Here is a 26,361-nt window from a genome sequence, read left to right on the forward strand (position 1 = left end):
GGTTGGGTGGATAATGAAAATGAAACAAGTTAATATGTTTGGGAGATAGCTGCTAGAATATTTGTTTCTGCAAATGAGTCACTGCTGCCACTGGAGAAGGTATGGTTATTTAAAACCAAAATCAAACAAAACACACTTTGGAACTTCAAGCAATCAAGGTTTACATGTAAGATTCCAGCACTTGCTAGCCATGGGAACTCAAAGTCTCTATCTGGAATTGAGACAAACACCACCAGCCCTACAGGAGCACAGTTTACGTATGCCGATACACCAGGTATACTGGCACACAGTAGGTTTCCTAAAAACTGTCATTTTATGGGTGTGCTGACTCATCAGAAGGTGTGGGTGGCAGAGATGCAAAGAGGGCACAAGGCATGGCGTACTCCCCTCAGAAATGTCAACAAACTTGTGGGGGAGAATGGAAAGGGGGCAGACTACTTAGAAAGCATTTATCTGTAATTCTAGGTCTCAGGGAGCTCTTGGAAGAGTTCAGACATTTAGCCAAAAATGAGGTAAAGAATATTCAGGGTTGAGGGGAGGAAGAAGTTCTCAAAACAGACACACTATAAATTTGTGAACAACCTCACTTAAGGTTCTCAGCACAAGCCAGCCTCGCTGAATTCTGTTTAAAAAAAAGGGACACATTTAATTCTATGAGCCCAAACAATGGGTTTGATGGAAGTTTTTCAACTACATACTTTGGCTTGCAGCAGACATTGTCTAAATCCAGGAAAAAGAGAACAGATTATTTGTTCATATGTTATTTTCATTTTTTGGTAATGTTTACAGTTTTTACTAACCCATTTATTTCAAATGTAACAAAGTTGGCTTTCTTTACTGAGAGCTACTTAGAGTAAGCAGTGCGCCACACAATATTTGAACAATCTTTTTGAATTAGGACATTATAAAAAAGTATCTTTGCTTCTGATAGGGGTACATTAACACCTTCAAAGTTAAACTTTGATCTTAAAATTTCAAGCCAAAAAGCTGAAACAGCTTTGCTAATGGTAAAAGAAAATTCACAGTACTGAAGCACCAATGCTGGCAGTGGAGGAAAACTCATTGTGGTTTAAAACTTGCCTAAACTATTTTCAAAGCAATACAAAACACATTGTATGAGACTCATGGGACATATCAAAACAAAACCTGAAGTAGCCCAAATTCTCTTTTTTCCCTTCTTTTCTGGAGTAGAGTCAATAACTTGCTTATTCTGGATTTCTTTCAGAAGCCATTCAACAGTGGCCTGTTCCCAAAACAGTGAGGTCTGTCTGCATAATACATGTAAGTTGAGCTTAAAAGGGTACAGATGACAACTTCAGCCTTTATGTCCTGAATGTCCTATAAGTTATAGTAAAAACTTACATGGTGTTAGAATGTCAAATTCAGCTAGAAAAAAATTAGCAATTCCATGAAGGGTTTTCTTTTACCACAGCGTTGAAAAATATATATTCTAACGCTTGTTAACTTAATATCCAATGTGGCTAACAATTCATTTTCTGTAAAATATATAAGTGAAGTGAAACACTGGTATCCATAATCAAACCTACAGCTGGTTTGGGGTCATATTCTCAAGCAGAGAACTTTAAGTAATCTAAGAGCAGAATGGCTGTTCAAAGTTATCTGTTACAGCAGCTAGCTGTGAAGAACTCTCCTCTAGAAATAATAATACTAAAAAAAAAAATGATGATGATGTCCAGAATTGTTTCTAAGTACTTAACGGGTATTGTTGTGTTTAATCCTTACAATCCCACCCCTAAATGAGATGGACATTTTCATTACTCTTGTTTTACAAATGTAGTAGATGAAGGCTAGAAAAACCTATTTGCTTCCCGCACTTTGGAATCAAATGCCTTAGATATATCCCCGAGTGCCACCGAGCTACCTGTGCTCAGTCCAGTTATCCTTTCTAGATTCTTTATCCATAAAATGGGCATAATAGTATCTGCCTATAACATATAAATTAATAGTTTCAGGTATAAATGTGATTCTCCCTGTAAAGTCCTCAAGCCAATACCTGTTACAAAATACACAGAAAGCTGCATTTTCCTGCAGGATCCAAACATGACTTCCCATACATTAGGTAGTGGCTCCCAATCAGGCTGAAGGTGAACATCAACAACAGCAGAGACAATCTAGAAAAACTGCCAGGATGATCAGAAGGAGAAGTGGCAGGGCTTCTCAGAAGTTAAGCTTGGGAACACTGACTGGAAGCTTTTGAGGGTAGGAAATTTATGTTTCCAAACATCATGCCTGTTGATTGAATAAATGTATAGTGTATATTTTCCCTTTCTATGCCTTTTCTGTTTTCTAGGAAAGCCTGGCAGTACAGAAAGGGGGATGAAAAATAGAAAAAATGGATTTGAGATGTAGCTGCACCTCTGGGGACAGATCCCACAACTCCTCATATAAAAGAGATGCCAGAAGGAGGAGAGATCAAGGTTAAGGGTATATCACGAGAGACTCAACACAGTCAATTTTGACACTCCTAAGAAACCTGTTTAAATCACACAGTTAATGGCTTAAAAAGTGATGGTCCCTCCCACCCACTCTGGATTTAGATGAAATTGTGGTGAAATCCTGAGCTATCTCAATGAAACATGTCTTCAAAATTTTTCTCCCATAAGAGGAAACTTAGACCAAACCTATACAAAAACATAATATGTTAAGTTGCCTGAAAGTATTTCCAGAGATTTGGAGTTGATGTGCCATGGAGGATATAAATAATATCGCAGAAACCCAATCCTTCCACAACTGTTTCAGTGCGTTTTGAAAGAATTTAATTAGAAATTGGGAGCCAAAGATGGACCACAGTATGAGATTCTCTAGTGCTTAGCTCATATTCTAGATGTTTCCGGATTTAACAGACAGACTTTAAAAATTTACTTTACAACAAAATAAAAAATATAAAAGAGATGCAAAACTATCACTAGGTATAAGGGTTTATCATTAATTAGAAGTCTGTGGGACATTTCGTGGGCATTGCTGTGGAGGTAGAGAAGTAAAATATTCCCCTTTCAAGTCAGTATTTTGAAATTCTGCCTTTGCAGATGCTTAAAGAAATGTCTCAGGCGGGCACGGTGGCTCACGCCTGTAATCCCAACACTTTGGGAGCCCAATGTGGGCGGATCAGTTGAGGTCAGGAGTTCAAGATCAGCCTGGCCAACATGGTGAAACCCCATCTCTACTAAAAATACAAAAATTAGCTGGGTGTCGTGGCGAATGCCTGTGATCCCAGTTACTTGGGAGGCTGAGTCAGGAGAATCCCTTGAACCCAGAAGGCGGAGGTTGCTACTGTACTCCAGCCTGGGTGACAGAGCAAGACTCGGTCTCAAAAAAAAAAAAAATCTCAATATGAGAACACAATCAAATACTAATAAAGTAGTTCAAAGTAGTACTACAGAAAGTTATTCAAATTAAAAAAAAATTTATTACAAATACCTAATAGGTTTTGGTCAACTTTAGATGATTCTTAATTACATTTATCCATGAAATTTTTTTCTAAAAAAAAAAATCAAGCTTTCTGCCCAACTCTTTTGCTGATCCTGGCAATTTTACAAGAACCTGGTGGGTAACTGGGTGACAACACCTGGCTTTGCTCTTGGACAACATTCTAGCTGGGGCCGCTGCTCTTACTATGAAAAGAGTCAAGAATGAACCAAGGCAGAAAGACCTGTCAGGTTTCCCTATCAGGTCTGTAGAGCGAGACTTCCATTATGATTGTATTTTCAACTGTAGTTTGGTCTTATGTATTTATTTAAATGTTTTTAAAAATGCTGAAGAGCTTTTTTCTTTTTTTTTTAAGAAGGATGCTCATAGTGAAACTCAAAAAGAAAAAATTAGAAAGCCCAGTGGAATTTCTTTGGTGGTGATCTAGATTATGGAAGACAAAGATTTCCATCATCATGATCACTAGGAGAAAGGGTTTTCTATCTGAAATTTTAAGAGCTCCGAATATGATACATTATAAAAGTTCAACGCAAGAAAAAGAGATTCAGCTTCTGAATTTTATCAGCTTTAGGAATAATATTTTAGTAGAAAATCTGAATAGAAAAATGCTCAATATGTATCAGTCATGTGAAAGAGAACCTACAGTTGTAACTTGCCACCTTAGCGAAAAAAGTAAAAGATAGAGGGAAATAGTATTTTTTAGTAACAAAAATGATCACTATGCAAAACAACTTATAAGCTATTGAAGTTATATTTTTTCTACAAAATTTTATAACATCTCATTTTTTCACATGTGCCATGTACTGTGCTAACTATGCTAATCCTATGCCAAAGGTTACATTCTCCTTACTTTCTAGGCAGCAAAAGTGGCTCAGAGAAGCTGATTTTAATTTGCTGAAGGTCCCACAGTCAGATTGGGACACAGTCACACTGGGACTGTGCTCTTCACCCTGTGCTATTTCACAGAATGATTTGAGTACACTCATTAAAATTGTCACTTGACAAAACACACATTCACATTTCCTAAGACATTATATTCCTAAGTTCATTACTTAAATGCTAATTATTCTTTGTGCTAATAAAATAATTCTATTCATTACTGATCAGTACAATTTGAACACAGATTGGATGCTTTTCTTTTCCATATCAATGAAAAAATAATGATTTACCTACAGGCACTCTAGCACATCTAATGATTTGCCTGAAATCTCAGCCATGGGTTTTATGACACAAGATCGGAAGGAGCTATGCAAAGTGATGTTTCCTTTCCTGCTGAGAAACAAATGAGTGCACCGCAGCAGGTCTGACCCTAAACAGTCAGATTTGTAAAGTCACCACTTAACTCCCTGGGAGAAAAGCCTTCCCCAGACAGCAGTGTTAGAATGCCTGGCAGTCTGGAGCTGGACAAATTAGTGTTAATCCATTCAGCCACAGTGTTTGCCTGTGATCTTTAAACTGCTATTTGAACTGCTAAGGAGATTTTTAGCCACTTTACTTAAAAAATATCAGATATGATCAATGATAACCAAATTTAAAACTGATATACTTTTTTTTTTTTTAAAGAAGCCCTTAATTAAAAATTACTCAGTGACTCATTTCTCAACTATTTATAGTGTACTTACTATGTGCTAGGCCATTTGCAGGGCACTGAAAAAGAATGATAAACCAGAAAAGACAGACATAGTTCTTGCTTTTATTGAAATTTAGTATTCAACTTGAAACTCCTATCAATGTTTGCTCTGGTAGAAACAGGTAGTCCAAGGATCTTTGAAGTGTTTATTAATTTTGAGTTACCATCTTAGAAACCTCAAAATGAAAATAAATGCCACTGTCTTAACAACACACTGGTACAATACAACGAATATTTTTGGTATTTCACTTCTCTAATTTTTCTTAAGATTACTATTCACACTGCTTGATACTTAAAACATTTAAAGAACATGCTTATCCAAGAATTGGAGAAAGATGATGGCAAGAATAAGACAAAAGAAGCAAGGCTACCATATGCTACGGAAGGTCAATGCCCAAAGCCAGACAGAAAGGATACCATATCAAAGGAAGCGTGGCTTGCCCTGCTTTTGCTTCCACATCACAGGGCCTGTCTCTAATTTCTTTCAGGTATAAGAAAAACTGTGCACCACCTGTAACCCATGTTACTGACAAAGGCATCAACACCATCCCTTCTTCAGTCACTGCTTCACCATCCCTTCCATGCATGTGGCCTCTCAGCTTCACCAACAACCCTAATTACCAAGGTTTTCTCTGTTCTTTGCATCATAATGACTATTTTAAGAAATTGTATAATCACCTCTACTGCTCTGTCTTCCACCTAAAATTACAAATAGTCTCCTTTACTTTAAACTATTAACAGGTCATTTGACCTACATATTATTTTGCTAACTATTTTACACTGTATTCCTAACAAATCTTTCCTCATTTCCCCAATATGACATCAAGTGATCACAGCCATGAAAAAAGACATCCTAGGAATTTATATTTCATTCCAGAAGTTAGGACATTAAAGAAAGTCTGTCTTACTAGGAATGGTTGTTTTGTGTTGTTCAATAGCTTCCACATTTTTTAAAAAAGAGGTAAAATATATATTAACACTGGAAGTTAAAGCAGATATAAAATGTTTAATATACAGAATACTTGGATATGAGCAAGTTGCAGTCACTTAGCAACCTCTTGACATAATGCTTTTGTAAAACAACTTTTCTGTCTCACAATATTACGCAAATCATTTTGCAATTTCTTTTAGCTGTCACAGATGTAAAGCTTGAATCAATTTACATCAATGTGATTCAAAACAGAGTACATTACATTAAAACAGAACTACAGTGATAAGGTACCTTTGAACCTCAGGAAGATAAAATATTTCCACAGCTATCTGAATATAAAATAAAATAACATGAATACATTTTTAAAGGAGTTTTAAAAATACATGATTTTACTTACATCAAGAGAGCCTTCATTTATAACAATCATTCCCATGTTCTTCTTCAACAGTTTGCAGGAGTGTCCTGTATCCAAACATAGAGTATATTAATTGATAACTAATTTCTCCAGATAATAGGTAAAGATGTTAAAACAATGATATGTACTATGAAAATACCTAAAGATGATTTTACAAGGACTGAGGGCAACCAGTTGTTTTCCAGGTTTGTAGGAAGTTAAAAATGAAATGCTCTTGCTTGCCATAGAAGGGATATGCAACAAATACATCTGGCCTGTTAAGGCTACAAAGACATCTGGAAAGAGATGGTGGTAAGTATTCTTGATGTCCTGAAAACTGACAAATGGATTTGTAATACCCTTCATGATGACCAACATGAAGAGCAAAAGATAGGCCAATGATTGTTTCTAGAAAATAGAATAACAGAACCCTTCTCTAGACACCTAGGGAAGGTGCAGGTGGCTGCCTCTTGGATCCGCTGATCCCATCACCGTCTCCTTTCCTGGGAGAATCAGTACATCCTCTACTTTCCTGCCTTCTCTTGCTTTGTTATACTTACTGCAGGGCAAAAATCCCCCCTTTGTTAAATCCAACTTGGCCTACTCTGTACCTGTTCGCTACAGCTGTGTCTGAAGAAGAGGCAACTCTGCTGATGTCACATTTTAAAAATACCATGCTATTTAAAATAATTCCATCTATACTCACATGGCCTTTGTGATCTCATTCCATCTCATGATTTCATATATCATCCAAATGTCGACCATTCTGAAACTCCTAAGTTCCACTCAGCCCTCCTTCCTGAACTCCACACTCTCATATGCAAGTGCTTACTTAACTGCAGACACTTAGGTAGGAAGTAGGCATTTCCATCATCTCAAAGTCAGCCTACTCAAAAACCAGGCTCCTGACCACACTCCTCCAACCTCCATCAAGAAAACCTACTTTCCCTTCAGTTTTCATCATTTGGGTTAATGGTAACTCCATCCTTCAGATGCTAAGGCCAAAAACCTTGAAGGAACCTGATCTATTTCTTTCTCTCATACTCTACATCTATCAATCTTGTTGTCTCTACCTTTAAAACATATTAAGAACCCAACCACTTCTTACCATTAAAACACATCAAGAACCCAAACACTTCTTACCCTTTCCCTTGTTACCACCTTGGTCCAAGCCTCCATTATATTTCCCCTGGATTAATGTAATAGCTTATTTCCTGGTCTACCAGCTTCTACACTTGCTTCCCTCTGAGTCCATTTTCAGCCTAGCTGCCAGAGTGACTGTTTTTACAGGAAAGTCAGAGCATGTCTTTCCTCTGCTGAGAACCATCAAGTGATTTCCCTGTTTACTTGGAGTAAATGCAGAGTCCTGACAGTGGCCTGGGAGGCCCCATCCACCCTGGACACTGCTATGCTGAAGATCTCTTCTACTACTATTCTTCCTTTTGCTTTTGTGCTGTTTCTGTAACAGAAGACAGCTTTTCTCTAATCATCACGCAACAAGCTCCCTCTCCTCTTTTAGGTCTTTCCTCAGATGTCACCATCTCAATAAGTTCTTCCTGACTTCACTATTTAAAACCAAATCCCTCTGTGCAATGCCCTGTGTTTCCCTCCCATTTCAGTTTTCTTTATAGCGATCACTAATATCTATTATACTATGTACTTTTCTAATTTACTTTATTGCTGTGTTTCTCTGACTAGTATCTGAACTCCACAAGGGCAGAGATTTTTTTGGGTTATTTTGTTTCCTGCTCTCCTCCTTGCACTTAACTGGTACCTGGCACTGTAGATACCACAATTATGCTGAATGGGTGAATCTTCCCTACCTTTTTCTAGGAACCAATCATGGCTCAAGATTCTGAATGTTAAATGTTGCCAGAAACCACTACCATATTCTTTTTTCATATGAACATCTACAATAGTGAACATATCCTGAACTACTGGTACCCTTGACTGCCTATTTTCCACATTACCGCCCTTTATTGTCATATATTTTCTATCTGTAGTCTGTCTTACCATATTTGTGTTTTTAGGTCTCCCAATTTTAATACATTCTGCATTTCACCATTATTTTCCTTCTCATACATCTTCTTTCCATTTTCTAATAACAGCAATAATTTTTACAATCAAAATTAACAACTTGTGTGGTTTGTAAAGTTCTAGTTTTTTAAAGAACAAATGAATTTTCTATTAATAACATCAATTTGCTATAAATTTGAAGTAGAGTTTTATATTTACAGGATATGTTAGGCTGACTGCTAATACTTCTAAAATAAATACTAGCTAAAATTTTTAAAAATACAGAATATTTTAAAATGACATTCTAAAAATGTGGTTTCATGCTGTGAACTCCCCTAAAATACTTCCTTCAACTTGGGTGGAATTTTTTATGTAATATATATGATTAATATCAAGAGGCTAAATCTATGTCAGGGTTTATAGTGCTCAAGCTACCTACTTTTACTAAATTTGGGGAAAAAACATTTTTTTTTTCTTTTTTGGCATATTGCTGGTACTACAGGCTTCTAATCCCAAATAACTTTCCCTGCGTAAGACCTCTGTTAGGGACTCAATTGTTCTCCCCACCACCACTCATCTCAATTCCTATGCTGAACTCCTAACCACCAGTGACACTATATTTGGACATAGTCTTTAAGGAGGTAATTAGGGTTCAATGAGACCATAAGGGTGAGGCCTGCTATGGTCTGAATGTTTGTGCTCCCCCAAATTCATATGCTGAAACCCAATCACTAGTATGGTGACAGTAGGAAGTGGGGTCTCTGGGAGATGATTAGGTCATGAAAGCAGAGAGCTCATGAATAGGATTAGTGCCCTTATAAAAGAGGCCTCAGAGGGCTGCCTTGCCCCTTCTGCCATGTGAGAACACAGTTAAGAAGGTGCTATCTATGAACCAGAAGGCCAGCAGTCATCAGACACCAAATATGCTGGTGCCTTAACCTTGGGCTTCTCAGCCTTCAGAACGATGAGATATAAATTTGTTGTTCATAAGCCACCCAGCTCATGGTATTTTGTTATGGCAGACAGAATGGACTAAGACAGTGCTCTAATGCAATAGGACTGGTGTCTCAGGAGGAAGAGACATAAGGAGTAGTATACAGAAGAGGAGCCACGTGACGACAGTCAGGCAGAGAGGCCTTACCAGAAAACAACCCTGCAGGCACCTTGATCTTGAACTTCCAGATCTGAAGCTTCCAGAACTGTGTGAAAATAAATTTCTGTTGCCTGAACCACTTGGTGTGTGGTATTTTCTCATGGCACCCTGAGCTACTATAAAGTCTTTCCAAAAAATGGGATTAACATAGTACGAATACAAACTGGCAATCTTCTTCTTTCCTATTATCTTAAAATAACTTTTGGTCACAATATCAAGTGTCAATACATAAATATTCCATAAGCCCAATTTCCAGACAACTGCAGAAATGTTATCCACATGTGCCACTTATGGATGGAATGTGTGGGAGGCAGAGATGCAAAGGTGAAAAAAGATTGGAATATTCCAATCTTGACATATCAAATCTTTTGAATCTTGAAATGTCTCAAATCCATCTTCTAAAATATATCAACTTATTAAAAAGCACCAACACGTAAAACTTGAACTAGGTGAATTACCAATGTTAATGGCAGTTTCTTGCTTGTCCCCTGTAAGGATCCAGATTTTGATGTCTGCTTTCATTAGCGTTTCTATGGTTTCAGGCACTTGATCTTGTAATTTATCCTCAATGGCTGTTGCTCCAAGTAGTTGAAGATTCTGAAAAAAATTAGTGGTAGAAATCAAAAAAAAAAAAAAAAAAAAAAAAAAAAAAAAAATCCACTCACATTCTTCAAAAACAAAAAATTGAAGTGTGTATATGTTTTAAAATCAGAGACTAAATGATAATTCACGGACTTTGGTGCAAATTCCAACTATCCCATTGAGTTTTCTCTCGGAAATATCCTTGACTTTCATCCAGTCTTTAGGCATTAGACTGAGGCTCCCTGAAGCTGTCTAACGTAACCCCTAAGGTAAGGAACAGATTCTAAAATAAACTTGCATAGAAGGGGAGTAAAATCCAAAATCAGTTAAAACCAGCCTGGGCACGGTGGCTCACGCCTGTAATCCCAGCACTTCGGGAGGCCAAGGCGAGTGGATCACTTGAGGTCAGGAGCTCGAGACCAACCTGGCTAATATGCTGAAACCCCATCTCTACTAAAAATACAAGAAAGTAGCTGGGCATGGTGGCATGTGCCTGTAGTCCCAGCTACTCGGGAGGCTGAGGCAGGAGAACCTCTTGAACCTGGGAGGCAGAGATTGCAGGTGAGCCGAGATTGTGCCACTGTACTCCAGCCCGGGCGACAGAGCGAGACTCTGTCTCAAAAAAAAAAAAAAAAAAAAAAAAAAGTCAGTTAAAAAGGATAGGCATTCTAACACACACACACCCCTATGGGAGACCACCACAGTGAAGACGCAATCTTGTTGACCTGTTTGAAAAAGAGTAAGGTTACCTGTTAATACTATTAAATTGCAGTTTGATGCAGTGTCAGAAAATGTATACACAACAATTAGAAACCATGAGGAAAAGAACAACAAAGTGATATTAGTCTCTACAAGGAAGAACAAGTTGGATGTTTTTCACATAGTTCCACATTTGTGTAGCAGAAGATCGGACTCAAATATCTCTTGCTCATTAGATATCATGTCTTTGCTATAAGAACAAACACAACCAATGGGCTCTGGGGAAAGCTGTTATTTTTATTATTTATTTTGAGATGGAGTCTTGCTCTGTTGCTCAGACTAAAGTACAGTGGTGCCATCTTGGCTCACCACAACCTCCACTTCCCGGGTTCAAGTGATTCTTCTGCTTCAGCCTCCAGAGTAGTTTGGATTATAGGTGTGTGCCACCACACTGGGCTAATTTTTATATGAGACGGGGTTTCATCATGTTAGCCAGGCTGGTCTCAAACTGCTGGCCTCAAGTGATCTGCCCACCTTGGCCTCCCAAAGTATTGGGATTAAAGGCATGAGCCACCACGCCCAGCCAAAAGCTGTTTTAATTTCTCATGAGAAAGAATGGTTTCTACTTCCATCTTCTTAAACGGAGGTGGTAAGGGGGAGAGAACAATGTCTTGGCTGTGAGGGAAACCTGGTTTGCCAAGTGGACATAGGTAATGCTGTTCTTGGTCCTAAATACACATAAGAATGCAGTGATGGATTAAGATATAAAATTTTATTTCCATCACGTGCCTAGGCACTGTTGCTAGTGGGGTACCCTTCCTAACAGTGCTTGGCAGGCCGCAACCAACTGATTCTCAGTCTTGCCCTGTTTCAATCTCCAGCGTGATCCTCGTCAGCAATTATCTTTCTTCTCATTTTCTCCTCTCTTGCCTTCATTTTTTTCCATTTAAAATATAGCTGAGGGCAGAATGAATGCAAGGGAAAGTAAGTATTGAGGATACTGCCAGAAGTGGTGATAACAAAGAAAGCCATTTTCTACTTTTCCTTATTTTTCACCAAAATTGAAGTCTAAAATTAGTCTCAAGCTTTGGTTAGGCAAGAAAAATAAGTTAACTATATATATAAATATACAAGTGAGAGAGAAAGTGTGTGTGTATGCATGCATGTAATTTATACCTGCATTAGTTTGGAATGCTTTTGGCTGCAAGTAATAGAAAAATCTAACAATGGCTTAAATAAATTAACTTTCCTCACTTAAGTAGTACTGAAGTGTGCAGTTGTGGACATTAAATTTGTAGCTCGACCATATGTCAACTAATTCTCCTGACCTCTCCCAATGTCCCAAGGTATAATTATAAAGGCCATATAGAAGACAAAAATACCAACTGTATCTATCTCTTATATGAAAAGCAAAGTGTTTTTGAAAAGCCCTCAGCATATTTCCAAATACTAGTTGGCCAGATAGTTTTACAAGGCTAACCCTAACTATTTCTATTTAACTTTTCCAGGCTCCATAGTAGAGCTGTTGAGGAAGAAGGGGGATGGGAATGAGTGCTAAATTGCCCAGGCAACAGTCCCTGCTATAGTGGCCATACAGGATGGGCATGCATATGCATAGTGCTTGTCTGTGTATACATAAGTATGTATATCTAAGTAGATACACACACGTCCCCCATTGCCTTGCCTAGTGAAACTTGGTTCCTCCTACAAAACCAAACTCAAAAGTTATTGTTTCTTTTAAGCTTTCCTTTATTTCTTAAAACAAAATTTCCCCTCTGCTGTTCTCCTACAGAACTTTGCTCATCTTTATATACCTTACATTAAGAGAAGTGTAAATGCAAGAGTAAGGTATGTTTGCTCAAAAGTAGGGACCATGTCTTGCTCATCTTAATGACTCCACAGCATTGAATGTCAGCATTTAGTATGTTTGCTAAGTGAGCTAATGACAAGAGCAAAATCCAGAAATTATAAAAATACTGCTGCAATCTAGATCATTTTATTTTCAATATATTCCAAATAATATGGATAGTTATTAGACACACTTGATGCATGACTTCTTAGTATATAATATATGATACAGGAAGGCAAATTTCCTTCAAGAAGATAGTATTATTTTATTTCCTTTAATGGGAAGCAGACTTGAAATCTACCATAACCTGATGAATAATTATCATCAAGAAGTTCAAGAAAGGAAATGAAGAAAAATTCAGCATCAATGATGCCAGCATCGTAATTATTGAATTTAAATGTTTACACAATGATTCTTTCAAATCTTCTGCTACTTTTAGGGCATTTGCAGTTAAATCATTCTGGCTCACATCCCAATGAAGATCAGGATATAGTTGTGTTCAAATTTTAAGTATTTTACCCAAGACATGATAAGGTTTTTTTTTAGTGATCATGGGGACAGTTTAGTAATACAAGCCCTCAAAATTTCCTGCAAAAATTTTTTTTGCAATATGTTTCCCAAAACACTGGGGTAACTAGATAATGTGGGAGCCAAGATATGACCACATTCATTAGAAATATATAAACAAATATTTTATATATTTTCTGTGTCTAAGGGGGAAAATGAGCTCAGAAAGTATACCAATATAATATACACTACCACTCACATACCTATAAAAATAAAATGACTTCACTGGAGAGATCACATTGAAATCATTTGAAAGAAAGAAGGCATCTAGTTTTGCACAGGTAAAAGAGAAACATTTTCAAAGCAGGCACAAATAACATAAAGGATCAAAGATGTAGGGCCAGCAAGGTATGCTGAGAAAAGTCACACAAGTAGGTTAACATGGAGTGTTTTGGTGGTTTTAACACAAATCCTTAAGAAGAAGAATAAAACATTTCTGAATATTCAGCAAAATTGTAATGGTGCTACTTTGATGCCTATGAAGGAAACACTGTACTCCAAAAGCGTATTAATTTTCCCTTTATCCTAAGAGCTCCTTGAGAACAGCACTGGTTAATTTCAGCAGAAGGCTCTGCAGACTCCTTTCCTTTTGCCCTGGTATCATTTATGATGAGATTAGAATCTTGAGTGATAGGCTGTTCTGCTTTTGTAAATTAATACTGTTAGCTATATAATGATCATTAGAAAAAAAGATTTGAACTTTGCGTGCTTTTCCTGATCATAACACAAGAGTGTTTAGGCCGTAATCAATTTCATCCCAAATATGTATTACCTTACACAGATGGCCACTAATGGGCACTAGGGGAATTACATATTCAGCAAGTGTTGAAATGCGATAAAATTCCCATGGCATTTATGGAATTAAAAAAAACCCCAAACACTAATTTTACTTTCTAAATGTCACCATGCTAAATGTTATAAAGGCTCAAGGTTGATGACTCTTTGATATAATATAGATTTAGTTATCACTGAAAAAATCATAAAATAATGTTTATTCACCTAGTAAAGCCTCCAGTAATCTTATTTTCTCTTTCAGATGTTCCTAATGTATGCAGAATTTTTAAAAAGGCACATAAATGTAACATTTCTACTCTAAGTGAGGACAGAAAGCTTCAGGTAGAGACTGGTAAAATGTATTATGATAGTTTTAGAAATTATGGTTTTTCCCCAATACCTATATATTTTGCGAAATAATGGAACCTCAAAGTGACCTATTCCCATATTAGCAAACATTATGTCAGTGCTTAGATGATGTCATATTTTTTAAAAGTTTGTGATGTGCTCCTAAATGAGAAAAGTATAATAATCAAACTCTTATCAACCCAGGCTTCAGATTACAACATGGGCTATTTGGTAGCAATGTCCTTAAAGACAAAGTAATATTATTAAACAAAATTGTACCATTGGAGTAAATGTGCATAAATACTAGTAAGATTTATTTCCATATGAAACAAGATTATGACTAGGAAGATGTTGAAGAGGAAACCAGCATTTCATGAATAGAAAAATTGTACCAGGCACGGCTAAGTGCTTTACACTTATTAATTCAGTTAATAGCTTTGTGGAGATGGAGTAAATTGTCTAAGGTCAACTAGAGGCACAGCTGAGCTACCACCGTAAGGACAAAACACTAAAAACTAATGCATACCCAAGGAAGCAAATGGGATGTAAAACTGAGATCAGATGAAAATTAGAATTTTGTTCAAATCATCAGGTTTTTAAACTTTTGTGTCTGTTCTTGGTCTTCAATAATACTTCATTTCTATGGTGGGTTTCAGCCTCAGTCCTGAGGCACCCCTGTCAGGTGTACCTATTTCCCTATTCCTACCTGCAGGCCTCAGGGTCCTATTTCGGGATTAGCTCCTTTGCAAGCACACACGCATGCCTGCATTCATTCACAAATATACCCTAAGCAGGTACTTCTGGGCAGGTACGTGTGCCGGGGATACAATAGTGAGTTCCTTCCTGCATGAAATTTTTATTTCAGAAAGCTTCGTTAGAAACTCTCCTTGGCTTCCTGGCTGCCTCGTTTTCTAATTGTACCTCCTTGCCTTACTGGTGTTTCTCCTAAACCCTGACTGCCTGGTTGTCATTAAGTCCCAAGTAATTAGCCACTGGGCCAGAAATCTAGATGGTGCTTTTCAAACTTTAATTTTCAGAATCACCCGAAGAGCTTATTAACACAGATTGCTGGGCCCTACGTCCAGAATTCCTCACTTGAATAGGCCTATGGTGAAGCCTGGAAACATGCAGTGGTTGCAAAGCTGCTGGTCTGAGAACCTAACTATGAGAATTGCTGATCTACAGCAGGGCTGACAAGCTTTCTCTGCAAAAGGACAGATGGTGAATATTTTAAGAGTTTGAGGCCCATATATTCTCTGTTGCAACTACTGAATTCTGCTGTGGTAGCATGAAAACAGTTAAAGACAACATGTAAACAAATAGATGTAGCTGTGTTCCAATAAAGCTTTATTTACAAATAGGCAGTGGGTGGATTTAGCCCTTGGGCTGGAGTTTGCAACTCCTGATGTAGAATGCTTGTGAGCGTCCTATCTTTGCACCTGGGTCCAGCTTCTCTGATCACTACAGACATCCCCATGTCCAACTCCTACCATTTTCCCTTAGCCTGGCCTTAGACCCTCAGGTACCAATTCTCTTTCTTTTCCTTGCAGTTTCAAACTACAATAAACTATAATACAGGATTATCATCGGAGAGAAACAGTGCTCCCCTGAAAGAATCACATTATATGTTACACCCTATCTTAAAAAATGTTATACATATTGTATGTTATACGCTATATATGTACTTTTGTGTGAGTACAAAGATAAACACAGGAATGAGGTATTATCTTAGTCTGGATGGCTCAAAAAAAAAATCTATCCATGAGCTGACACTTGACTTTAAATCCTAAACAACGAATTAAGGTTTAGCCAAGAAATGGGGAGAGGTGGGGAAGGATAAGGGAGGCAATTCCAAACGAGAAGAAATCACACGTACAAAGACAGATGTATGAAAAGACATGTAATCTTTGAGAAGTTGCCATTTAGTCAGTATGGAAATGATAGACGAAGTGAGGTATGGCAGTGAGGAAGATGAGGCTGGAAAAGCCAGCAGGGAATGGAAATGGAAAGGTCTGTGTGTGATGCTGACAACCCCAAAGGCAAGGGACCCCTGGCAAATTTTAGAAAAGGAGAGACAGGATCAGATTTACATTTCAGAAAGGTCACTAGCAGCTGTCTGGGGTTGGATTAGGACAAAAGAAGCCTGCATGATAAATTAAGAGGCCACTGCAGTCACCATTCTCTTGAGGTTTAAAATACGTTAACTCTGGAATTAGGATGTGCTGTGGGATTCTCAGAGCCATTCTATAACACTGGTTCTCAGAGGCTGCTGGGCTCCCCTGTGTTCTGCATTCCACTGGGTATCATCCTTGTTTTAAAGAGACCTAACGCCTTCTTTCCTTTCCCTTTAATCTGGTCTACAGTACTAAGACTGACAGCATTGGCCGGGCGCGGTGGCTCAAGCCTGTAATCCCAGCACTTTGGGAGGCCGAGACGGGCGGATCACAAGGTCAGGAGATCGAGACCATCCTGGCTAACACAGTGAAACCCCGTCTCTACTAAAAATACAAAAACTAGCCGGGCGAGGTGGCGGGCTCCTGTAGTCCCAGCTACTCGGGAGGCTGAGGCAGGAGAATGGCGTAAACCCGAGAGGCGGAGCTTGCAGTGAGCTGAGATCCGGCCACTGCACTCCAGTCCGGGCGACAGAGCGAGACTCCGCCTCAAAAAAAAAAAAAAAACAAAAAACAAGACTGACAGCATTAAGTCACTAAACCATTGGAATGGCTCATTTGCCTGCTTCTGGAGAAATCATTCAACTGGTTAATTTTTCTAAGGCCAAGAAATAGATTTTAACTTGGTGCTTTTCAAACCTTAGAAATCACATTTGAACTCACAAAGCCAAGGGCTTAGTTATAAGGCCAGAATTCACACACCCAGCTGACAGGAATCAGGATATGAGAGGTGACTGGGTGTAACTTGCAAAAACAACATATCCATCTTATCTGAGTGAGAAGACAGCAATACCCAGGGTGGAAAATCTACCACGAAGCATTCATAAGAAGGAACCTATCATACCAGAAAGGAGGAGCATGTGATTAGAGATCTAAGGAAATCTTAAGTACTTTAAATAAGAAGATTCTAATGGCCAGTTGAGGGAAAATCATGAAAAACATATTTCCATCTTATTTTCAAGGAAAATGGAATACAGCATATAGAGTACATAGAGGCTGCCTCACTAAGTCATCGAGTCCCAAACAGGCCAGTGACTCCCATTTCCCATCCTGAGTGCTGATCTAGTGATTATGCAACTGCACAATTGATTTCATTTTATTTTTCAAGTCTCCAATATTTTGTACACATTCTTACTTTCTTCGAAAGCAAGTTGGCAACATAACTTACAGATTATTAACATGGGATCTGGAATTAAGACAGAACTGGGATTTGCATCCCTGCTCTGCCAACCACTGGATATGGGTCCCTCAGCAAGTAAGTAACTTAACTTACCAAAGAATCAACTTTCACAACAGCAAGATAAGCCTAATAACATACTTTAATAAGGATGTTCTGCAGATGAAATTACATCAGTTATCACAAACATTTTTGAGTATATTAGAAAAAAATGTTGAATACATACTTATGACAGTTATATTTTTGTAAAACATTAAAATTAATAAATTATGCATATTATAAAATGCAAAAACTAAAAAAGATGAGACAAAACAAACAGAAGTTCTAACATTTTCTTGCTCACCCCAGTGGATCATGTTGTGTATCATTTTAGAGGCCCTCCCACTAAATAATCAGGGTGAAGAGTAGAAGATGTGGAGCTTAGTAAATGCTCAGAAAGTGGCAGGTCTTATTAAATGAGCTAACTACAAATGTTCTTAAGCAAATAGAACAGGAAACTACTGGAATTTTAAACCATGAAATCACCTGTACATCACGTAAATTTTCATTTCGCTTTCAGCACAAATGAAAGTGATATGTGCAGCTACTAAGAATAGATGTGGTAGTTTTATCTGAAAAAGCATTCCATTCTAATACAGAAGTTACTGTGAACTTCGCAGTCATGAATGCTCAAGAAAAGTCCTGTTTTCCATTAAGTTTTATATTTCTCTAGGAATCCTCTAAACCATTTGTTGCCATATGTTGCAAAGGGCGCTAAATTGTTGTTTAGTCACACTGAATGTAATGGTTGATCTATATTATGCCACATTAAGGGACTCTTTAACCATCCCCCAAATGCCAACCACGTTTTGAGCAGTGGTAAAGGAAATAATGTAAAAAAGGATCACTACCTCACTGTTCCTATCTTAGTGCCTTATCTCAGTGCCCAAGGCACTAAAGCCTGTCTGGAACGATGTTGTTTTAGTTTACACATTCACTACCTATCTCCCAACACTGAAACAAAAGGCAGAAATTCTTCTATCCTCTCCCTGCTGAGCCCCAGAGCCTAGAACAGAGCCTGCCACGCAGTGGTGCTCAGATATTTGTTGCTGAATCTTTCCAACCCATGATTTTCTCACATTTATATATTAAGCAACTTTGAAGACAGGTTTTATAAATGAACGAGTCTAAATTTCTAAAGAATGCCTTCTGTAAAAGTCTTGGCTTCTTTTCTAACATACCCCTAAATTAATCCTTAGTGATAGCACATTTGATACCAGTGCCTTCAATGCGTGGAAAGCATGAACTAGATTTGTTAATGGGGGCAGGCTTTCATTAAGCAAGCACTTATTAAGCTCCAACTTCTGAATTAATTATTTAAATGAATAATTCATTTAGTCATCAAATATTTATTGAGTGGTTAACATAGGCTAGTCAGTCAAGCGCTGGAGACACAGTGATAAATATGATAAACACAGTCCCTGCTTTCGTGAAACTTCCATCTAGTGGATGACATACATCAATCACAAACTACAAAATGCACATAAAACACAACACTGCTACCTGATCAAAAAAGGCTTGACAACAGAATTACAGTGTTCTGAGTTTACTCTTAAGCTCAGAAATGATCCTCTAACCCATAACCTATTTCAGAAGAACTTGAACAGATGAAAGCATTGGATAAGTTCCATTTAAAAAGTTTCCAAATCCATGCATCGTAATAAGAGAAAAAGCAAAATCTTATCACCAGGGAAATCTGCTTTAATCAGTGATGAATCTAGGCAGGTATTATATAGCTTACACTGTTTTCTGTAATGCTCAAGATAAATGATTTGCTTTCAGAAACACAGAATTTATTAGTAGGTAATCTATGCAGTACTAAAGACATAATTGCATTTTTCTGTTGAAGCAGATAAATATTAAACATTTTCAAAAAATCATGTATTCCACGAAGGCACACCTTCATATTTCAAACAATGGTTTAATTATAAAATAAGGAAGAAAGATCAGACTTCTGTACTACTAATTTTCAAAGGAATCTAGTAGCATAGTATGAATATGAGACAAAACATAATTTATAATGTCTTAGAAATAAGTTAGAATAAAAGTAAATAAATTTTAATAAAGAATAGAAGCTCAGACCAGAAAGAAGTGATATCACCCTGGCTCCTGATATATTAAAGTGACAGATCAAACGTGAGAAATAATCAGAGAAACCCCTGCCAATGAAACATAAAACTTCATAATTATTCTGTTATTTACAATTCTTCTTGAGAAAATACAAAATTTTAATTTTAAAAATCTGATTTAGACCAGGGATGGTGGCTTAGCCCTGTAATCCCAGCACTTTGGAAGGCTGAGGTGGGTGGATCACAAGGTCAGGAGATCAAGACCATCCTGGCCAACATGGTGAAACCCCATCTCTACTAAAAATACAAAAATTTGGCTAGGCGTAGTGGCGGGAGCCTGTAGTCCCAGCTACTCAGGAGGCTGAGACAGGAGAATCGCTTGAATTCAGGAGGCAGAGGTTGCAGTGAGCCGACACTACATACTAGCCTGGAGACAGAGCGAGACTCCATTTCAAAAAAAAAAAAAAAAAAAATCTGATTTAAAAAATATAGGCTGACACTGTAAGTGGTTTCCCAATCTAAAATTATGAGTCCAAATATGTTGACTACCTTTCAAAAGAATGAGGGTGAGATAAAACAGTTCAAGTTTGTTGTCTGAAAGAATGAGACTACTGTAAATTCTCCTAAGTGGTGACAAAAAGAGACTAAGAGGTGTTACTGTCCACGATACCCACTATGAACCTGCAATTCTCCTTAGCAAAGTGGGTCCAGACAACTGAAGTATCCAATATGATAGTCCCATTTGCATTTTAACCATGTGAGCTTTCTTATTCCTGAACAAGTTAGGCCTTCCTAGTAATCAGTGTCACCTCTTGATTTATTTAGTAACAGCAAAAGAAAAAACAAAGGAAAAAGCTGTGTCGGCAACTGATGGGTGAAACAACTCTCAGCATTACAATTTTCAGAAATATCCTGAAAAGCTTACCATATGAATGCAAGTACTGGATCTCAAACAGTACAGTTTTGGAACAGAGCTGATAATTATATTTTATAGATAGATTTAAAAGTCCCAAATCCTCTCATCTCAGGATGACTGTCAATAGGGATAACAATACCCAGTGGTCTTTTTCAAACTTTCCATATCCTCCTTCCCGTAGTGTGCCCTGAGAGTGAAGGCAGCACATTCTAGCACTCATTATGCTGGGTAGTAACATACCTGAGTAACTAAGCATCACAACCAAAGGACAAATGCCTTCTTGTATATTTTCGGTCTCTTTGGATATTTTTTTCAGCTTATGCTACGAGTTACAGTACCCAAAGGAATAAGGATTTAACTTAATCTTAAAAACTGAATTACCAGTTTGAACAAACGTCGGAGGGACAAGAGGGAGACAGCAGGGTTTAAAAGTACAACCTTAATCCTATTGTAACATTTCCTCTTATTTTGTACTAAAATATTATTTTAGGAAAAATTTTACAAATCTTTTATATTTTGAATGTTGTGAATGTAATACTACCATTAATGTGGCAATGACATATCAATTCAAATATGTTCAGAAACAGCTTGCATATGGGCACAATGATGTTCTCATCTTTTCTGGAATTCGTTTTCTAAAAAGTCCACATACAAATGTAATATATGGTTTTCAAACTGTGCTTAGTGGATCCTCAGAGTCACAACAAGCCCCGCCTGGAGCACCCATGAGGGCAAGGTAGAGGCCGAGGGGAAAGCCAGTTTGGATCTCCTCTCTACTCTTCCATTCCAGCCAAAGCAGCCCTGCTTTCGTCAATTATATATATTATGATTTAGGCAGTTTGTTTGGAAAATTCTGTTCTAAAAAAAAAAAAAAAAGTGAAAACGACCCTCACAGTTTAAAAATTCACTGTCTGATATGCTAAGTCCAATAATGACATGCTAAGACCAATATTATGGTCTACATAAACATGGATTCCAATCACATAAAAAATAAGTTACATAAACGGCATGTCTCAGTTAAAGTAGATAAGGAAGAAGACAATGGATGAACCCTAGGACTGTATTTGCTCAATTTAAAGCCAGGGTAACATGCTGGAAGAATCTGTGGTCTGACATGCTGAAACTTGCCTCACTAGGTGGTTTTAATGGCAGTAAATCACAACTTCTGAACACTCATCCCAGCTGATTTTAACAAAGAATAGAATCTGAGACCAAAAAAGAAGTGATATAACTCTGGCTCTCTATATTAAAAATCCTACAGCCCTCCTATGATTGCAGTTAATGGAAACACTTCAGAAAAACAGCTTGGTCACAAAGATCCCTGTGTTATTTTATCTTTTTTTTTTTTTTTTTTAATTTTATTATTACTTTTTTTTAACCTTGAGACAAGGTCTCACTCTGTCACCAAGGCTGGAGTGCAGTGGTACTTTCACAGCTCACTGCAGCCTTAGCCTCCCGGGCTCAGGCAATTCTCCCTGCCTCAGCCTCCTGAGTAGCTGGGACCACAGGTGCATGCTACCACATCCAGCTAATTTTTAAAAATTATTTGTAGAGAGAGCGTCTCCCCCTATGTTTGCCCAGGCTGGTCTTAAACTCCTGGGCTCAATGATCCTCCCACCTTGGCCTCCCAGAATACTGGGATTACAGGTGTGAGCCATCACATCTGGTCTATTTTGTCTATTCTTTTTCCCTAAAAAGATGTCTGCTCTCCTCTAACTGGTAAAATAATCCTTGGAGGCCCATTTCAAAAGTTACCACCTCTCCAAAAGCTTCCTTTGGATCAAATTTGTGGGTCACCTTTCTGGGTTCCTCCAGATTTCTTCATTTGGGGAATTTGCTCAGACTGTGGTACCCAGAGGGCCACGGCCTCATTTGCCTGTGCATGAGCATGTAAACATGAACTGCTTGATGAAAGTTATTTAAATGGATCACCAAATGAAGCTCCGGTTTCAGGAGTAGAGATGGACACAGAATTAGTCTTCATTTGGAGCAGGTTGGCCGAGTAAATGACCCAATCTCTTAATCTTTCTGGATCTTAGATTTTCAACAATAGAGGCATGGCTTACTATGAAGTAAAGACAAATTACTTATAAATTCCCGTTTTCATGTATTTTAGGTAAAAAGCAGCCATAAAGGAGGTTTCTATCATCTGTAAACTATAGTTTATATAGATGCATATAGACACATATATAGATGTGTGCGTATATGTGTATACACCCCCCCCCCACTTTTAATGGATTGCCTGTCAACTTAAATTTTTAATGTAGCTCATGATCGCCATCTGCTGGGAAAACGTTGAACATCTATTTCAGTTAAAAGCTGGAGGTTGCAAGGCTTTTAATCAGTTATTAAAAGAACAAGAAACGTAACTGTTAAACCTAGAATATTTAATCTATAAAAAACTCTAGGACATCCAGAGAGTAAGGATATTAGGTGCATTAAACATTCAACTCTAGAACTGAAGTTGTGCTTCAAGTGGAAACAACGTAATATGTTTAGAATCCATTTTCAAATATATATTTTTTATTCTGACTTATTACATACTAATTCTGTCTCATGAGGATGGGAGGCAAGGCTGCCTTACTTACATTCAGAGACAGGAAAAAAATCATTTCCAACTGGATTTTTTTTTTAAATTCTTAAAAAAGTAAGGGAAGCAAAGATTAAAAATCAATAGCACTAATGCTTTAAGATATATGACTTTAGCTAGGCAGATTAAAAGAGATTATGATTATGGCTTCAGATTATTTTATTTCACTACATAAATACCCCAAAGACACGATCATATATAAATATGTTAGGAAGTGGAGAGAGAGAAGGTGGAGGGAGGGACGGGGGAGGGAAGGAGTGGGTAGGGAAGGAGTGGGGAAGATAGGCGAGAGACACATTGAAATAAGTCAATTGATAACAAGCCCCCTGGTGTGTGTATACCTATAAAATTTAGGGTGCGAGTATCATCCTGGAAGACACCACACATGCTATTGCATGTCTTCTTATAAATAAGCAGAATAAAAAGTTCAAATATAAGGAGGAGATATCTAGATATATCTACATATCTATCTCTATATATACAGGTATGATATATGTGAGCTTATATTTATATTTAGGGATCTTCCCCTTACAAAATATAAAGGCTATATGGGAAACAATCACCTTCCATAAAAAGTGATAATCTGTTGAGGAGACAGGAGACCAATATCTCCAGTTGCATATGGCGACCTTGTGGAAAAAAGAAAACCATCTGCAGCTAGAACATGGTATCCCCATACTACATAAAGGGAGGGGAGGTGAGGAGCAGAGGGGGAAAATAGTCCAGGGAGGTACTGGTAACACTAGCCACTTCTCAAGACAGAGGCACAAGGAAGTACACAGTTTGAGAGAGAGGAAAGAAGAACAAAGTTATCAGTCTTTACTTACCTGGAGAAAAGATCAAGTAAACTGCAGCAGACAGGCTAGTTTGATTCTATGCAACACAAACATGAGTGCTATTGAAGAGTTATCTAGTGGCAAGCTAGAGGTTAGAATGAAGACACTTGAGTGATTCAGAGGATGAATATTGGAGGAAGAGTGAGGATTCTGGCTCCCCCTATTAGGAGCTGTGTACTCTCAGCCAAATTACTTAATCTCTCTGTTACCTTGGATTCTTCATCTATAAGATAGGAATAATTAGCATCTGAAAGGGATGTTGTGAGGACTGACTAGATTAATAGATGAAAGTGCTATGAACAGCACCTGGCAGACAGCAAGTGCTACACAAAAATGTTTTCCTAATTAAGGAAGCAAGATTCTTGCTATTTATACAGTATCAATCAAAATGTATCCATCACTTTCTGGCTTAATAGCCTTGGTTTCCTTATCCGTAAAATGAGAACATTTACGGCTGTCACAGAAATAATACAGGCGTATGTTTGTCACAATGACTGGGCAAGTGTAAGCACTGGATTACTCTCTTATATATTATTATCAGCTATGCAAGCTGTGTGATTACAGTACTATTTTACATTGTATTGCATATTATATTATTAACTCAAAGTACACATGTCATGTACGTAATGTGTGAGTGTATGTGGGGGCACGTTCCATATCCTCAGAGATCCAGAAACTGAAATATGTTGGCAAGGAGATTGCTAGACTGGCCAAACCTTGATCCAAAATTGTGAAAAGGGTGAAGATCTATACAAAATAATATCTAACCCCAAAGACTTCTCAGCAACATTTTAACGCATATTAAGATTTGTTAATGCTTAGATGATGAGACGGTATTCAGTAGTGAATGGTATGTCAAAATATATTTTGACTTTTATTCCATTGGTTCCTTGAATAAAGATCGAAACTCTCTGGAAACCAAACCCCCTGTACGATCAACAGAATCATCCATGTACCTTTTCAATCAACTCGTAGCTCTCTTCGAGTTTGAGCAGCCTGTTCTGCACGGATGTAGATGCTCGCTGATAGACTGCTCGCCACTCCTGAAAGTCACTCTCTGAAATCTCAGCCACAGCAAAACATAAAGTTCTTAACCCTGAAAAAGGTAGCATACATCACCCCAACACATCAAAGAAAATTTTGTTCAGAAGTCTGAGGTTTCTGTTTTTATTTCACAAAGTCTCATTTTGAAAAAAGTGATTCCATACAAACAATATGCTGAAGTCCAATTAAATTATGACAAAAACTTAGTATAAACTGTAGATTAATGTTCCCCTGGTCTTTAAAATTGGTACCCTGCTTCTAATACCCAACCCTTTAATCCATCTTCCATGCCTAGTGTGGCATTTCTAAAATCCTAATCTTATCAAGCAATTCTTTTGCTTTGAATCTTCCAATTTTTCCCCAGGACAAAATTTAAGCCCCAAAGTACGCTTTATATATGTTTCATCAGGTGCCTTCACTCTCATTCCCTGCAATTCACTTCCCACACACAGGGGTCTTTGCACATGCTGGTAACTTTTTCTCCATTCTGCTTTCCCAATGACTGCCCATTGTCTGCCTTGCAAGTAGTTTAAGACTCAGATCTGCAAATCATCTCTTTGATGTACCCTCCTCTCACCCAGATGCCAAAGGCAGAAACACTCTTATGGCATGAGTGACAATGTTTTAGAGTTTTTCTTGTGTGTCTCCTCTATTAAAGCACTTGGAAAGCAGGGACCCAGAGTTCTTCAGAGTAACTCAGTACCAAGCATAGTGGCTGACTTCTTATAGTGGCCTCACAGATGTTTACGAAGGAAGAGAGACCCCGGTGGGGTCTACTGGGAAAGCCACCTTCCTCTTACTAGGATATATGACTGCATTTATTACTATTCTTTGTCACCATAAATCTGTAGTTTAAAAGTCTAAGTGTAGTTGAGGGATAGTGGCAAAAAAGAACTGCCAGCAGATACATCCCGGGAAAACAATCAAAGCTGATATTTAAAGTGACCCGCCCCTGTGCCTGGTGCCTGCCAATTTCATAACTCACATCTCTCTCAGCCAGAAAAATGTAGATGGATTGGAAGAAAGGAGAAGCCAAAGCACTCGTCAGCTACGCAAGGAAGCAGTTATTTAGGTTCGCAAGAAGACACTGCCCTCACTCCAGGTCATTTAATTGTTAGAATGACTAGGA

General features: G+C 37.8%; 1 protein-coding gene across 4 annotated transcripts in view; it reads right to left on the bottom strand.

Annotated features, from left to right (window-relative positions):
- Positions 1-26,361, bottom strand: part of ATP8A1 (ATPase phospholipid transporting 8A1) — a 267,599-nt gene that overhangs the window by 92,846 nt on the left and 148,392 nt on the right. For all 4 annotated transcript variants that reach the window (XM_030921962.1, XM_010363768.2, XM_030921978.1 and 1 more), the window contains 3 exons: positions 25,145-25,284; positions 10,030-10,168; positions 6,406-6,470 (listed from right to left, as the gene is read on the bottom strand). In XM_030921962.1, the coding sequence (XP_030777822.1) occupies positions 6,406-6,470; positions 10,030-10,168; positions 25,145-25,284 (344 nt within the window). The remainder of the gene's footprint in view (positions 1-6,405; positions 6,471-10,029; positions 10,169-25,144; positions 25,285-26,361) is intronic.

This window comes from Rhinopithecus roxellana, chromosome 2 (genome assembly GCF_007565055.1).
Source record: "Rhinopithecus roxellana isolate Shanxi Qingling chromosome 2, ASM756505v1, whole genome shotgun sequence".
Lineage (NCBI taxonomy): Eukaryota > Metazoa > Chordata > Mammalia > Primates > Cercopithecidae > Rhinopithecus > Rhinopithecus roxellana.